This window comes from Gekko japonicus, unplaced genomic scaffold, assembly GCF_001447785.1.
Source record: "Gekko japonicus isolate JY-2015 unplaced genomic scaffold, Gekko_japonicus_V1.1 scaffold36, whole genome shotgun sequence".
Lineage (NCBI taxonomy): Eukaryota > Metazoa > Chordata > Lepidosauria > Squamata > Gekkonidae > Gekko > Gekko japonicus.
This window is the reverse complement of record NW_015164182.1, coordinates 379,458-393,734: the sequence shown is the minus strand read 5'-3', so window position 1 is coordinate 393,734 and position 14,277 is coordinate 379,458. Positions and strand designations below refer to the sequence as shown.

Sequence of the window (14,277 nt, the reverse complement as noted above, 5' to 3'; positions counted from 1 at the left end):
AGGAACACTTCAGTTTAAATACAACTTATCTTGCCTCCCCAACAAAGTCAAACATAGGTCAGTAAATTGTGCCAATACAGATCCTTCCAATTCTATTATATGGGGCACTGGTGTGGGCTGCACTCACTGGCAGTCATACAAGCACCAGAACCACCCCATGGCTTCGGAACTGAACACAACTATATACACCCTAACCTCTTCAGGTTAGATACAGCAATGTGATGTCATGTTATACAGCAGGGGAGCTGAACTCTGGTTTACCATATCCACACCACACTCTACCTAAAGCTGCCTTGAGCCAAAAGGAAAGGCAGGGTATAAATGTTAATAAATATATGCTGTCCAATGTACTAAGAGATTTGCAGAATACAAAGTTGTCCCTTTACACACTGTGTCTTCACACTGTCCTGTCCTTTTGTTCTGCGGTTTGCCTCCTATTTACAAACTACAGACTTATAATGAGGCCTATTACTCTACTTTTATTTACTTTTGTTAAAATGGCATGACTGCACTCAATGAGAAAGTGAATAAGTGAGAGATGATTCCACAGCTGGTATGCTATCACCAAAGAAAACTTACTCCTTGTGTATCTTATTACAAACCAGCAGTAATGACTATCTTAACTGGCACAAATGGGAGGAGGCGGATCTTTAGGTATACTGGTCCAAAGTTGCCTAAGGCTTTAAAATGTAGTGACCAGCTATTCAAATTGAGCCCTGAATCAAAGAGTATGTCAATGCAGATAGATCTCATCAGAGTGTGGAAGCTAAGCAGGGTCAGCCATGGTCTGTACTTGCATGGGAGACCACCAAGGAAGACTAGAGTTGCTATGCAGTGGAAGGCAATGGCAAACCACTTCTGCTTATCTCTTGCCTTGAAAAACCCATACTCCCAGAGTCACCATGATTCAGTTGTGACTTGACAGCATACTACTATTATTATGACATACTGTCTCCTATGAGTGCTGGCCAGCAATCCAGCTGCTGTATTTTGCACCAAGCTTCAGAGGCAGCCCTATGTAAAGCTCATTGAAGTGACCTAACCTAAATGTTAGAGCAGCATAGGTAATGACAGCCAAGTTCCAACACTCTAGAAGGACTACAGCTGGCACACCAGCCAAAGTTGGTTAAAAGATGTTCTTGTCTGGATTGGACTTCAATTTATTGCCTACTCAACCAGCTTGCTATGGCCTCCAGGAAGTGGTTTCAGAACCTGATTTAAGGGGAAACTGTGATGTTTCATCTGCATATTGGTGACACTGTACTGAAAATCCTGGAAACTTCTCCCAGTGGTTTTGTGTAGACGTTAAAAAGCACGGGGAGATACAACTGAAACCTGTAGAACCCTGTAGGTAGCACAAGAGCCAGAACTCAAATAATTATACCCAACCACCATCTTCTACTGTCAATTAGCCAGATAGAAATGGAACCTGGCAAGAGGTTCTTTAAGCCCTCAAAACCCAAGTCTGAAATGGGTCTAACTCTGTCACCCAAAGAAAACATCCTGGATGTGCCATGCTCAAGCATTCTGCTGAGAAAAGGGAGGTCACACAGCAGTAATTGTTCTTTATGGAACTAGGAACAGGTCTCCCCCCTGCCCGGGGTTTTATAACCTTCTCCTTTAAGATGACTGATACTACACCCTTCCTTTGAAGTTACAGTTACTATATCATGGAATCACCTCAACAATCTTCTCCAGATCTGCTGAAGCAGCTCAGGTGAACAAGGGTCAACTGCTCAGAATATCAGCTGATTTCCCTCAAGCCATACCCCTATATTGTCAAGTTGCAGTAACTGGAGTTCATCTAAGCAACCGAGACTGCGTTTCAGTAACCTTTAGGAATTCAGCTGTTAAAGCAGTGGAGACTGGTTGTGGCATGTTCAAATTATTTTATTTGCAAGACATCTTACAAAGATGTCACAGTGACCTCCAAATGTTTGGAGGCTGTATCAAGGCAGAACGGAGAAGCCCCCTGTCAATTACCTGAATGTTCTGAGCTGACTCAGTGGCAGAGACACAATTGCTTCACCACAATTACTGCCACAAAGTATGCACAGTTCTAACTCATGCCTGGTCACATTCACATCTCAAGTTTTTCTCCACTTGCACTTTAATCACCTACCAGCTTGTTTCATTACCCCCAGCTCCACAGTAAACCAGGGAGCCAAGTAGATCCTACAGGACTAAGAAAGATGTGTAGAAGCAGTGTTCCATGAAAGCCCTTACAAAGCTTGCTAGTGACAATACTTTACATCCTGGTGAATGCCTTTTTAAAGCAAAGGAATTTGCTGCACTCTGGCTTTGGTGAATGCCTTTTTAAAGCAAAGGAATTTGCTGCACTCTGCCTTTAGCACGCAGCGCATTTTTACTTTTCATTTTCAGCAAAGGTGTTTCTTTGCCTCAAAAGCATCTTTGGGGGCATTTCCTACTTCCCATTCCTTCCCAGTGACTCCTCAGCCAGAAAGAGAAGGTAGAATGGGAACGCATGGCACCACTATAAAAAGCACCCCATTTTGCCCTATTTAGCAGGTAAGAATAGAGGGTTGTTTTGTTTTTTTAAGAAATCAGATTTGCTACACATTTATGCAAAACAGCTTTTCCAAACCCAGTATCCACAGTTTCAGTCTGCAAATATGCATATATACTCAGTATGGGTTCACTGGGGCTTACTCTCATGCATAGAATTGCAGCTTTGAACACAGGACATTGTCTTCCAGGGAGTCTTGACAGGCAGAGGTTCTGAAGATGCCATTTAAAGATTTTTCTCAGACCTAGTATTCACCTGCAGTAGCTGAACTAAGAGACCATCTGCACACAGAGCATGTACTCTAGATTTAGCTATGTTGCTCCTCCTACCAAGAATAACTATCTGGAAAACTGGACTAGGAATTCTCACTACCAAAAAACTGGAGTGTCTTTAAGGTGCCACAGAACTCCCTTGTTCTTGAAAAAGCTGTCAGTCATCTTTACCGTTATAATAAAGCAAAGGCAAAAAAAGCAAATATATGCATTTTGTATTACAAAATGGAAATTATGGATTAGCCCAGATTAAGAAAATTCTTTCACTAGAAAGTTTACATGCTGTACAGTATTTCAGCTTGTTAGGAAAGTGGTATATGCACCAAATATTTTTGAAAAGCAAACCAGTCGAAGTTACAAAACAAATCACAATTTAAAAGAAAAAAAAATCTGTTCATTAATTTAGATAAGGTAACACACACTAAAGGAACTGCGGTGGCTCAAGTGGTTAAGACGCTGAACTGCAGGCTGTGGAAGGTCAGTAGTTCAGCAGTTCGAGACCCGGGTGCCGCATGATGGAGTGAGCTCCCATCTCTAGTTCCAGCTCCTGCCAACCTACCAGTTCGAAAGCAAGAAATTGCAAGTAGATAAGTAGGGACCACTTTGGTGGGAAGGTAACAGCGTTCCGTGTGCCTTGGTGTTTAGTCATGCCGGCCACATGACCACGGAAACGTCTTCGGACAGCGCTGGCTCTTCGCCTTTGAAACGGAGATGAGCACCGCAACCCTAGAGTCGGACTCGACTGGCTTTCGATCAAGGGAGCCTTTACCTTTACTTAACAGACACTAATAGCTAGCAATAGCTAATTTGCATGATGTTGTTAACAGGACTTGACTTCACAGCCGACTGATAGACCACAAATGCTGGCTATCAAGCCCAGCCACAAATTATGCCTCCTGCTTCAGAGGAGTGTCACATTTATTGTGCAGGATACCTCCCAAGTCCACAGGAGAGCCAGGGCTTTCACAGAAGCATCAGTCATGTCAACATGAAGCTTCCTGAGAGTCACCAGGAACCCATCAGGATCTAAAATCTATACCTTATACTTCAAAATGCCTTGTGAGCTGCCCACACTCCCTCAGCCACTACCTTCAACATGTCCATCCCTGTGATGACGCAAGACACACATCCTCTAAGTTCCGACTATAGTTCTGGCTCTAACCCCCAAGGCAGACGTCCCCAACCTTTTTCAGCCTATGGGCACCTTTGGAATTCTGACACAATGTGGTGGGCACAGCCACAAAATAGCTGCCACCGGAAGCAGAGCCAGCCATACGAAGGCTGATACAGCTTTCCTTCAGTCACACAGCAAAGATCCTCATACTGTACTGGCAGATGCTGCTGAAGCAACATGTTTAAAAATCTGAACAGCCAATCAGACCTCCAACGGCCAATCAGAAGCACTGCTAAGCAAAACCCCCACTTGGTCCCACCCACTTTTTAAAATCACTTGGTGGGCACCAGGAAAGGTGTCAGTGAGCGCTATGTTGGGGATGCCTGCCCTAAGTGTAAAGGCCTAATTCCAACTTTCTTCATAGGCTAGACACTTACATTAGCAACTCCACCAGTCGCCGACATACCCCAGAGTCTATAACAGCCTGGATTTTCTCATTAGGGCCATCTGATAGGTAGGAGAGCGCCCAGCACGCATCTGCCAGCAAGTCTGAGTCGCTGCTGAAGAGTAAGCGTGACAATACAGGCAAACAGGACGACACCTACCAAGAAGCACAGCAGAAAAGTTAGAAAGGATCCCGTAAGAGGAAATAACAAGAGCTGGTAACCAGCGGCACTTGTGCAGAGCAAAGATTAATTACGCACACTCAGGAGGTTTCCTGTAACCAGTGGCCCATTTAGCAGAAATTAAAATCCATGGTTTTACAGGGTTGTGTTGTGCTAATGCCCCCCCCCTTCAGTATTTCTCCCACCATTCCTCCACTTGCATGACAGCATGGCAGTGTGTTGCACATAGTAGTCATTTCAGAGGGTTGCGCCCCAGGAGAGGCTCTTCGCAGACAGCTGCTAGTGTGATGAGTTCTTGAGAGGTGCTAGCACAAAACAGAGATGGAGTAAACTTTTGCTTAAGTTGGCTACATTAAGTTCAGGAAGGTGTTTTATAAAGGGAACAGGACTGGGGACTGTATCAGTGCATAAGGTATGTATTATCTGCTGCTATATGTATAATCCTGCTCCTACTGCATTGTTTCCTGCTTCTCTAATTCCATACTCTGCATTGTTAATGTTAAGAAGTATCATGTCTAATAGTTTTTACATTGTTCAAATTTTTGTAACCCTACTCCCATCACATTGCTTATTAGACGTGTCATTCTCCTGGTTGCATTGAGTCACTCTGTAATCTGTCTTCAATCTCTGTGACGATGGTGGATTATGAATAAAATAAGAATAAGAAATAAAATTTCTTCTAGAACTGCTCGTTTCCTGCAGAGAAATTTGTTTTTACATAGGGGTAGGGTTCAGTAGCATAAACCCTAACCCCCTGTGCCCTTTAAAAATGAAGCAGTATAATCCAGAACTTTACCATCTCATTCTATAGGGAAAGCCTGAAGGGCCTGAGGCAAGGGAGAAGGCAGTGATACACTTTCTTATGTCTCACCTTTTCAAATTCAGGGGGCGGGTTCTTCCCTCTGCACAAGTTTGACAGAGCCCAAACAGCATTCCTTGTCATTGTTAACCGGGTAGATTTTGTGAGGAGCCTAAGAGACACACAAAACAAGTTTCACTCTCTTTGGCTGCAGCTGTTTGTCCTAACAGCTGTCATTCATTGTATCAGGCTGACTGTTCATCTCCAAAGGCATCAAAATTAGATCCATTCTTCACTGTTGATAATTTCACAGTTCAGGATTTCATACCCTGTATAGTGATTTCAATGAACGAGAACAGTTTTATTTCAAAGCTCAAGCCTCCCACATGCCAAGGCAGAATATCCACTGCACTGGAGGTGACACTTCAACTGCACATTATTCTAAAGTTTATCAAGTTTTTATTTCACTTTCCCCTCCAAGAAGTTCAGGGAAGCTTACATGGAACATAGCAGTTTTGCCCTCATAACTATACAGAAAGTGGGCCCTACTCAGTGGAGGGATTTGGCCTACAAACCTGCCTCATAAACATTCCAAGAACGGGGAATTTGAACTTATTAACGTTTCTGAATGAGGTGCGCTTCAGCCACCATTTTCTAAAGAATGGAGCTCAGTTTGAAAACTTTGCAGGAAAGGACAAGAGGCCTTCAAGATTCCCCTGGCTAAATCTCTCATTACACATACACCCCGCCCCAAGCACTTCAGATTAACTTACCTTTTGCTAGATCAGTGCACAACAAGAAATCACTAACAAAGTGTGCCACACCAAAGATACTTGGAGAGCACTTCCAAATGGATCAAGCAGGGGCCTTCAAGTTGCATATTACAAAGCAACCTGCATCACCAACCAGGTGTCCCTAGCCAGTTCGGTCTGGGGAAAATCCCTTTCAGGCCCTCAGTAAGGCAATTAGTAAGAACCTCACTGTGAAGAAAAACTGTCAGGTCTACCAGTTCATTCCAGCCAATGAATGTTCCCTATTTGTTGCCATGGGAGTAGTGGAATGGAAGCATACATAAAGATGCAACCCCTGGGTCAGGACAAATGGCATGCAATTCAGATGTTTCTATCTCCTGTCTCAATGGCTACTCACAACAACAAAGGAGGAAGGATGCCACAGTTGAGGACATAATCGCGGCAGGCAGAACTGTCTCCAGCGATGTTCCCCAGCGCCCAAACAGCCTGGAAGAAGAGCAGGAGCTTCAGCATTCAGCCCTTGAACGGAGGGGAGAGGAGGCAATGGTGGAGAAGAAAGCCATTCTCTGGGCCCCTCCTTAACACTGAACCCAAGGCTCCACCAGCGTATGGCAGCTTTCTGCTGATGCTAACTGGTACAGCAAAGTCCTTTATGAATTCCATCATCTAGAAAGCTGCTGCTAAGGTTTGGCCTGCTAGACCAAGCAGCAGGAAACCCACCTGCAACTCCCTTGTGTTCTTGCCATCACTGAAATGGTCCACAGTCTCCAGTGTTTCCATGCCTCCCTATCTCCTCCTAGTCTCCCCACACACAAAGCAATAGTGCTTCTCCCATGTCCTGCTTTCTGCCAATGCCTAGGCATTAGCCTAGCATTTTCCACTCACAAAAAGTGCACCGTGTCAACATTCTGTTATGTCCCCCCGCCCCAAGCAGTTATAATGCTTGAACATTCTATGACACCACTACAACTCTGCCAATGACATGCATTGGGTCAGGGGATTCCCAGCTGTTCTGCCTTTTAAATAACATTTCACGACCAGGAATCTGAAGCTGCAAGACATCTGCCAGAGGCAGAATTCACTGGAAAGAAAATTTTCCAGAATGGAGCCACAAACCATCTTTTTAAAAGTCTAACTGCAAGCATCAGCCTGTGAAAAAGCCTCACCTGCTCTTGGACATCTTCAAAATCGGAGCTCAACAGCTCAATGAAGACTGGAACGGCCCCAGCCTCAATTACTATCTTGGTTTGCAGAGAGGTGCCAGAGGCAATGTTTGTTAGTGCCCACGCAGCTTCAAACTGAAAAGCAACACCAGCAACCCATTAAAAGACACACCCTCACCATAAGCCCCAACACAACAGCTCTGCAAGATAAAGGGTCTGCCACAGATTTTGTTTTCAGCAGGTTAAAACTGACTTGCTGAGGTGTTCAACTTGTGTATTGTAGGATGCTTTTTCTAGAAGTACCACAGCTCAGAAACTGGTCCTGTAATGCTTTCTTTATGGCTGCATCTTAGCACATCTCAATGTGCCTCAACACCCCAGCAGCTCACAGTCCTATGGAAGTTGGAGATGCATTCTGTGTAGTTCTCTCAAGACTGGACTCTCTTATCTTGGGGATAGTCTGTGGCATCTTTGGGAACCCACCATAAGCCCTCTCTGGTCAAACTTATTTTTGGTTGCCAGAGATGCAGCGGATATTTATTATGAAATCCATGCACAACCTCCCCAGAGATAAATGGAATGGGGCTTACAGAGGTACAGTGTGATAAAATCGTAACAGCCACAGAAGCTATTAAAATAAGCAAGCCATAAAAAACTCGGCTATTAACACATGCAGTGCTAGTACACTTTTCTTTTAAAGAAAGCTCAACTTTTCTGGCTACTTAAATAATTTAAATCTATCAGGAGCAAACCCTTGGATAGCGCATCAGAGTTTATTTCATTAGCCTCCTGTCTTCAGCAACAGCATACTCTCAGGACACTTGTGTAAAGTGGATTTCTTATATTATGCTTTGGTGTTAGATATCACTTGGCATTTGAGATGAATTCCTTTACAATCCCATATGACATGTTGAATTGTAAAGTTTATCAAGCACCTCTGTGCAAGAGCAGGAACTATTCTGTTTCCAAGCAGCTGACATCCTGGCCAAACATGAGAGTCCATTCCCTCAAACTGCTCACCTGTAATGTGCTGTTGTCACTTCTCTTGAGGAATTCAACAAACCTGTGCACTACTCCCTGAGAGCTTATCACTTCATCAATTGGAGGATTTGGCTCTGAAGGGCAAAAAAAAGGAATATTTTGTAATAAGATCAAGGAAGTTATATTCCAATACAAATGGTCTTGTTCACAATATCAGATGGTTTACAGAATTCTACTGAGGCCTTTAATTTCCATAACGTAAGAAAAAGAATCACCACAGGGTTTAGATACTTGTATTTTCAGCACATTGCTGTGGGCAATTAGAGCCTACATTGGGGCTGGATTGTGCCTGGACTTTTGTGTATAGTGCCACTAGGCTGATGTAGAGATCAGGATCAGAGCACCTGGAACTAAACTTAGTTCTCCAGAAGCCAATATTCAAAATGGTCAATCCCTCAAAACATGCAGCGTTTAACTTTGCAGTGCCAAGGAAAAACTGTGCACAAAAAGATGCTGAAATTGCAAATAATTGCTAATATGTATATTAAATGGAATACTAGAAAAATACAAAAACTGATGCAAAGATACTGTATGCATATTTTAAAATCTACTTTTAAAAGAAATTCTCTTGCTATTACAAGTGAAATCACTTTTCTACAGTAGGCTGGCTTTGTACAGTGTATCAACAGCTGCATGCAAGCAGGCATAGCCTTGCAAAAGCTTGCGTAAATGTTTTCATTGCAAGATTGATTTTTAAGCAACAAGCATTGAAGAATTAACCCTGGCCTTGTCTTGTTTGTAGATTTCCAACTACCATTACAGCATTACCTTCATGGATTATTATTTGAACACCTTTTCAGGTAAGCCATTTCAAAATGCCAGGCACCTTGAGGTCCCTGCAGGAATACTGTGTATGATCTTTGTAAGTGGTTCCTAAACATAAGAACAGCCCTAACATAAATGCTTTTCTTACTTGCATTTACCTTTTGAAAGCAGTTTCCTGAACCTCTGGGTAGTTACTAGCTGAAGGTCAGGGTCTTCTGAGAACAGCATTTCCACCATCTCTCTTGTGATAACTCCCTCCTGAAAACACAACATGCCAGATCTAAGACCCTCCCCAAAGGAAGGCTAGTATCAGATTTAACATACTCAGATGCAACAACAGGAACACTCAGGTTTTTGGAGAGAGACGCTACTAAACCAGAAAGAAGAAAGAAGAACAGAGTCAAGTTAATAGATGGTCTTTTTTAGAACTTAAGAATCTTCATCTTCCACTTTCTGCAAGCAACTTAAAGAGCACAGATCCCATCTAATGATTCCTAAATCTGTACAGCATAATTTTTTCAGCGTGAGGGGGGGAAACATAATGCTACTTAAGGTTAACATATTTAAGGCCTGATAGTAGAAAATGACGTCAAGCTACAGTCAACTTATTGCAACCTCACAAGGTTTTCAAGGCAAGAGATGTTAACATAAGAACATAAGAGAAGCCAATGTTGGATCAGGGCAACAGCCCATCCAGTCCAACACTCTGTCACACAGTGGCCAAAAATACCAGGTGATATCAGGAGGTCCACCAGTGGGGCCAGGACACTAGGAGCCCTCACACTATTGACCCCTTCCCCCAAGCACCAAAAATACAGAGCATCACTTGCCCCTGAGTCCCTATCTATACCTTGTGGCTAATAGCCACCAATGAACCTTTGCTCCATATGCCCTGTTGAAGCTGTCCATGCTTGTAGCCGCCACTACCTCCTGTGGCAGTGAATTCCATGTGTTAATCACTCTTTGGGTGAAGAAGTACTTCCTTTTATCTGTTCTAACCTGACCACTCAGCAATTTCATGAAGTGCCCACGAGTTCTTGTACTGTGAGAAAGGGATAAAGTACCTCTTTCTCTACCTGCTCTATCCCATGCATAATCTTATAAACCTCAATCATGTCACCCCTCAGCTGTTGTTTCTCCAAGCTAAAGAGCCCCAAGCGCTTTAACCTTTCTTCATAGGGAAAGTGTTCCAACCCTTTTATCATTCTAGTTGCCCTTTTCTGCACTTTTTCCAATGCTGTAATATCTCTTCTGAGGTGTGGTGACTGTCACGGGCTGGGCTAGGGCGAAGATTCAGGAGTCAAGTCTGGTCCGAGGTTGTTGCCAGGACAATCAGAGTGAGAGCCAAATTGTGAGTCCAAAAGAGGGGTCATCTGAAGCATGGGTCAGGAAGCTAGGAATCTGAGCCCGAGTGGGGGTCCAAGAAGAGGAGTCAAAGGTAGATGCGAGGCATACATGGAGGCAACTCGTTGCTTCCACGAGAACACAATCCTGAATGGGAGTTATATAGGCCTCCAGCTGGGCTTCTCATGGTGGCACCGCCACTCCTGCTAGTACTCAGGACTTCACGCTTGCCTTCCCTGCCAACATGCATCTTGGTGGTGGGTGGCTAAATCTCTGTGGAGCCACTCCCTCAGCCAAACCACCCACGGAGGTGAGTCAGGCAGGTTCCCCGGTTGCACCTGTACCTCATCGTTGCTGCAGGACTGGGTTCAGGCGCTGGTGGCAGCAAGCTGTCAACTCCTGAGGAATCAGAGGGCCTGGCTTCTGGCTGTGGCAATGCCGGCGCCTCTGGCTGCGGTGCCAACTCAGGCGGGGACTCAGTGCCGTCATCGTTGCTGATGACAGTGACCAGAATTGTGCACAGTATTCCAAATGAGGTCAGACCATCGATTTATACAGGGGCATTATGATACTGGCTGATTTGTTTTCAATTCCCTTCCTAATAAGCCCCAGCATAGCAATGGCCTTTTTTATTGCAGTAGCGCACTGTCTCGACATTTTCAGTGAGTTATGTACTACGACTCCAAGATCTGTCTCTCTTGCTGATTCCTTGCAAGAGTGTAGATCGCTACTGACTGTCCATGCTTGTAGCCGCCACCACTTCCTGTGGCAGTGAATTCCATGTGTTAATCACTCTTTGGGTGAAGAAGTACTTCCTTTTATCTGTTCTAACCTGACCACTCAGCAATTTCATGAAGTGCCCACGAGTTCTTGTACTGTGAGAAAGGGATAAAGTACCTCTTTCTCTACCTGCTCTATCCCATGCATAATCTTATAAACCTCAATCATGTCACCCCTCAGCTGTTGTTTCTCCAAGCTAAAGAGCCCCAAGCGCTTTAACCTTTCTTCATAGGGAAAGTGTTCCAACCCTTTTATCATTCTAGTTGCCCTTTTCTGCACTTTTTCCAAAGCTTTTTGAGGTGTGATGACCAGAACTGTACACAGTATTCCAAATAAGGTCATACCATTGATTTATACAGGGGCATTATGATATTGACTGATCTGTTTTCAATACCCTTCCTAATAATCTCCATTGGCCTTTTTTATTGCAGTCACACACTGTCTCGACATTTTCAGTGAGTTATCTACGACTCCAAGATCTCTTTCTTGGTCAGTCTCTGCCAGTTCGGACTCCACCAACGTGTATTTATAGTTAGGATTTTTGACTCCAATGTGCATCACCTTGCACTTGGCCACATTGAACCCCATTTGCCACGTTGATGCCTACTCGCCCATCCTCGACAGATCCCTTTGGAGTGCCTCACATTCCTCCATGGTTTTCACCACCCTGAACACTTCGTATCATCCACAAATTTAGCCACTTCACTGCGTACTCCCAACTCCAAATAATTAATGAACATATTAAAAAGCATCGGACTCAGTACTGATCCCTGTGGTACCTCACTGCTTACCACCCTCCACTGAGAAAATTTCCCATTTATACTCACTCTCTTTCCTATTAATTAGCCAGTTTTTGATGCACTAAAGGACTTGTCCTTTTATCCCGTGACTACCAAGCTTACTTAGGAGCCTTTGATGAAGAAATTTATCAAAAGCTTTCTGGAAATCAAGGTAAACAGCATCTATTGGGTCCCCCTTGTCCACATGTTTGTTCAAAGAACACTAACAGGTTAGTAAGACAAGATCTTCCCTTACAGAACCCATGCTGAGTCTGCCTCAATAGTTTTTGTTCATGAATGTGCTTACTAATTCTTTCCTTAATAACAGTTTCCACCAACTTACCCAGTATCGACGTCAAACTGACTCACCTGTAATTTCCCGGATCTCCCCTGGAACCCTTTTTAAAGATGGAAGTGACATTAGCTACCTTCCAGTCTTCAGGAATGGAGGCAGATTTTAAGGAAAGATTACATATTTTTGTCAGGAGATCCACAAGTTCACATTTGAGTTCTTTCAGAACTCTCGGATGTATGCCATCAGGGCCTGGTGATTTATCAGTTTATTTAAGTTGTCTATCAGTCGTAGGACCTCCTCTCTCGTCACCTCAATCTGACTCAGGTCTTTCAACACCCCTCCCGAAGTCAGCGGTTCTGGAGTGGGCAAGCACTTCTCATCTTCCACAGTAAAGACAGAATCCTTCCGATATAATATATAACTGGGAATCACCGTATCCCACTGATTTTCCTCATCCCACCAAGTTTCTGAAATACCCACAATGTCTATTCCCCCCCCCCAACATCAAGCACTCCAACGCCCCCATTTTAACTTGGACACTTCGAGCATTTGTATAGAAACACCTATAATTTCCCATACATGTTAAGCCTGCAACCTTCCTCTTGCTCTCTCGAGACCTTGTCAGGCAGTCCATATCACTAGCCATAGTCTCAGTGGACAATTTCAATCCACCTCCCTTTAGAAAAGCAACAGCTGCCCCCTCATCTCTCCGAGATGAGACATCCCGAACCAGAGACTTTTCATCTTCTGTTGGCTTTCCCCCAATATTCAGCTTAAAAACTACCCTGCCACCTTTTTGATTTTAAGCGCCAGCAGCCTGGTTCCTTCTCGGGACAAGGGGAGACCATCTCTCTTGTACAGCTCCCTCTTGTTCCAAAAAGCATCCCAGTGCCTAACGAAATTGAACCCTACCCCCCTACACCATCATCTCATCCATGCATTGAGACTCCTGATCTGTGCCTGTCTCTCTGGCCCTGCGCGTGGAAAAGGTGGGACTTCTGAGAAGGCTACCTTGGACGTCCTGGCCTTGAGTTTCCTGCCCAGCAGCCTAAATTTCTCCTCCAGGACCTCACGACTGCATTTTACCACATCGTTGGTGCTGACATGCACCACAACCACTGGCTACTCCCCAGCACTATCTACCAGCTTATCTAGAACATGCGTAATGTCCGCTACCTTCGCACCAGGCAGGCAAATCACCATACGATCAGTACGCGGTTTCGCCACCCAGCTGTCTACCTGCCTAAGGATCAAATCACCAACTACCAAGAGCTTCAAAGGTGAATTAACAATGCCTGCATCTACATAGCAGACCTGGACTTTCTTGGTGGTCTCCCATTCAAAACCAACCAGGGCCAACCTTGCTTAGTTTCCAAGATCCAACAAGACCAGGCTAACTTGGACAAACACCATTTGGTTCCTCTTCCTCTGAGCGCTCCAGGATGGCAGCTGAAAAGGCCTCTTCCTCCTCCATCCATCAGCCTACCTTGGATCCAATGTCATTTGGCTACTCCCTTCCACTTCGGCAATGGCCATTCCACCTGGTCATTATGCAGCCTTGATAGAAGTTATATAAGAATTGCATTTTCCCTTCCCACTCCTTTTTTCTTTTTGTATCATATGCATTGTGTGACACGCAATTGTGCTGAATTGTAAGCCACGCTGAACACAGTGGCAAAAAGGCAGAATACAAATGTAGTAAATAAATATCCAGCCTTTCAGTACAGAACATCCCAAAAGGTGGCCTGCATTATGTTAAGTGTTAATGCAATAAGAATATAACAAATGAAAAATAGTCTTCCAATGACTACTTACTCCGGCTGTGGTGGAGCTAACAAATGAATCAGCCAGGGGACTGTCAAACATGGTAGAATCCTCACCAATTAGCTCCACATTTCTTCGTTTAAAGAGCTGAAATAGAAAACAGAATGCATCAAGGAAGAACAAGCAGGGCTGAGAAGACTTAAAGATACAAACGATGTGCAAACTTCTGTAATTTCAAGTATGAGATATGCAGGCG

General features: G+C 44.1%; 1 protein-coding gene across 5 annotated transcripts in view; it reads right to left on the bottom strand.

Annotated features, from left to right (window-relative positions):
* The window catches only part of KPNA6 (karyopherin alpha 6 (importin alpha 7)), a 58,791-nt gene that overhangs the window by 12,626 nt on the left and 31,888 nt on the right, over positions 1-14,277 (bottom strand). For all 5 annotated transcript variants that reach the window (XM_015408101.1, XM_015408103.1, XM_015408102.1 and 2 more), the window contains 7 exons: positions 14,073-14,168; positions 9,218-9,317; positions 8,274-8,368; positions 7,257-7,388; positions 6,488-6,576; positions 5,411-5,510; positions 4,350-4,514 (listed from right to left, as the gene is read on the bottom strand). In XM_015408101.1, the coding sequence (XP_015263587.1) occupies positions 4,350-4,514; positions 5,411-5,510; positions 6,488-6,576; positions 7,257-7,388; positions 8,274-8,368; positions 9,218-9,317; positions 14,073-14,168 (777 nt within the window). The remainder of the gene's footprint in view (positions 1-4,349; positions 4,515-5,410; positions 5,511-6,487; positions 6,577-7,256; positions 7,389-8,273; positions 8,369-9,217; positions 9,318-14,072; positions 14,169-14,277) is intronic.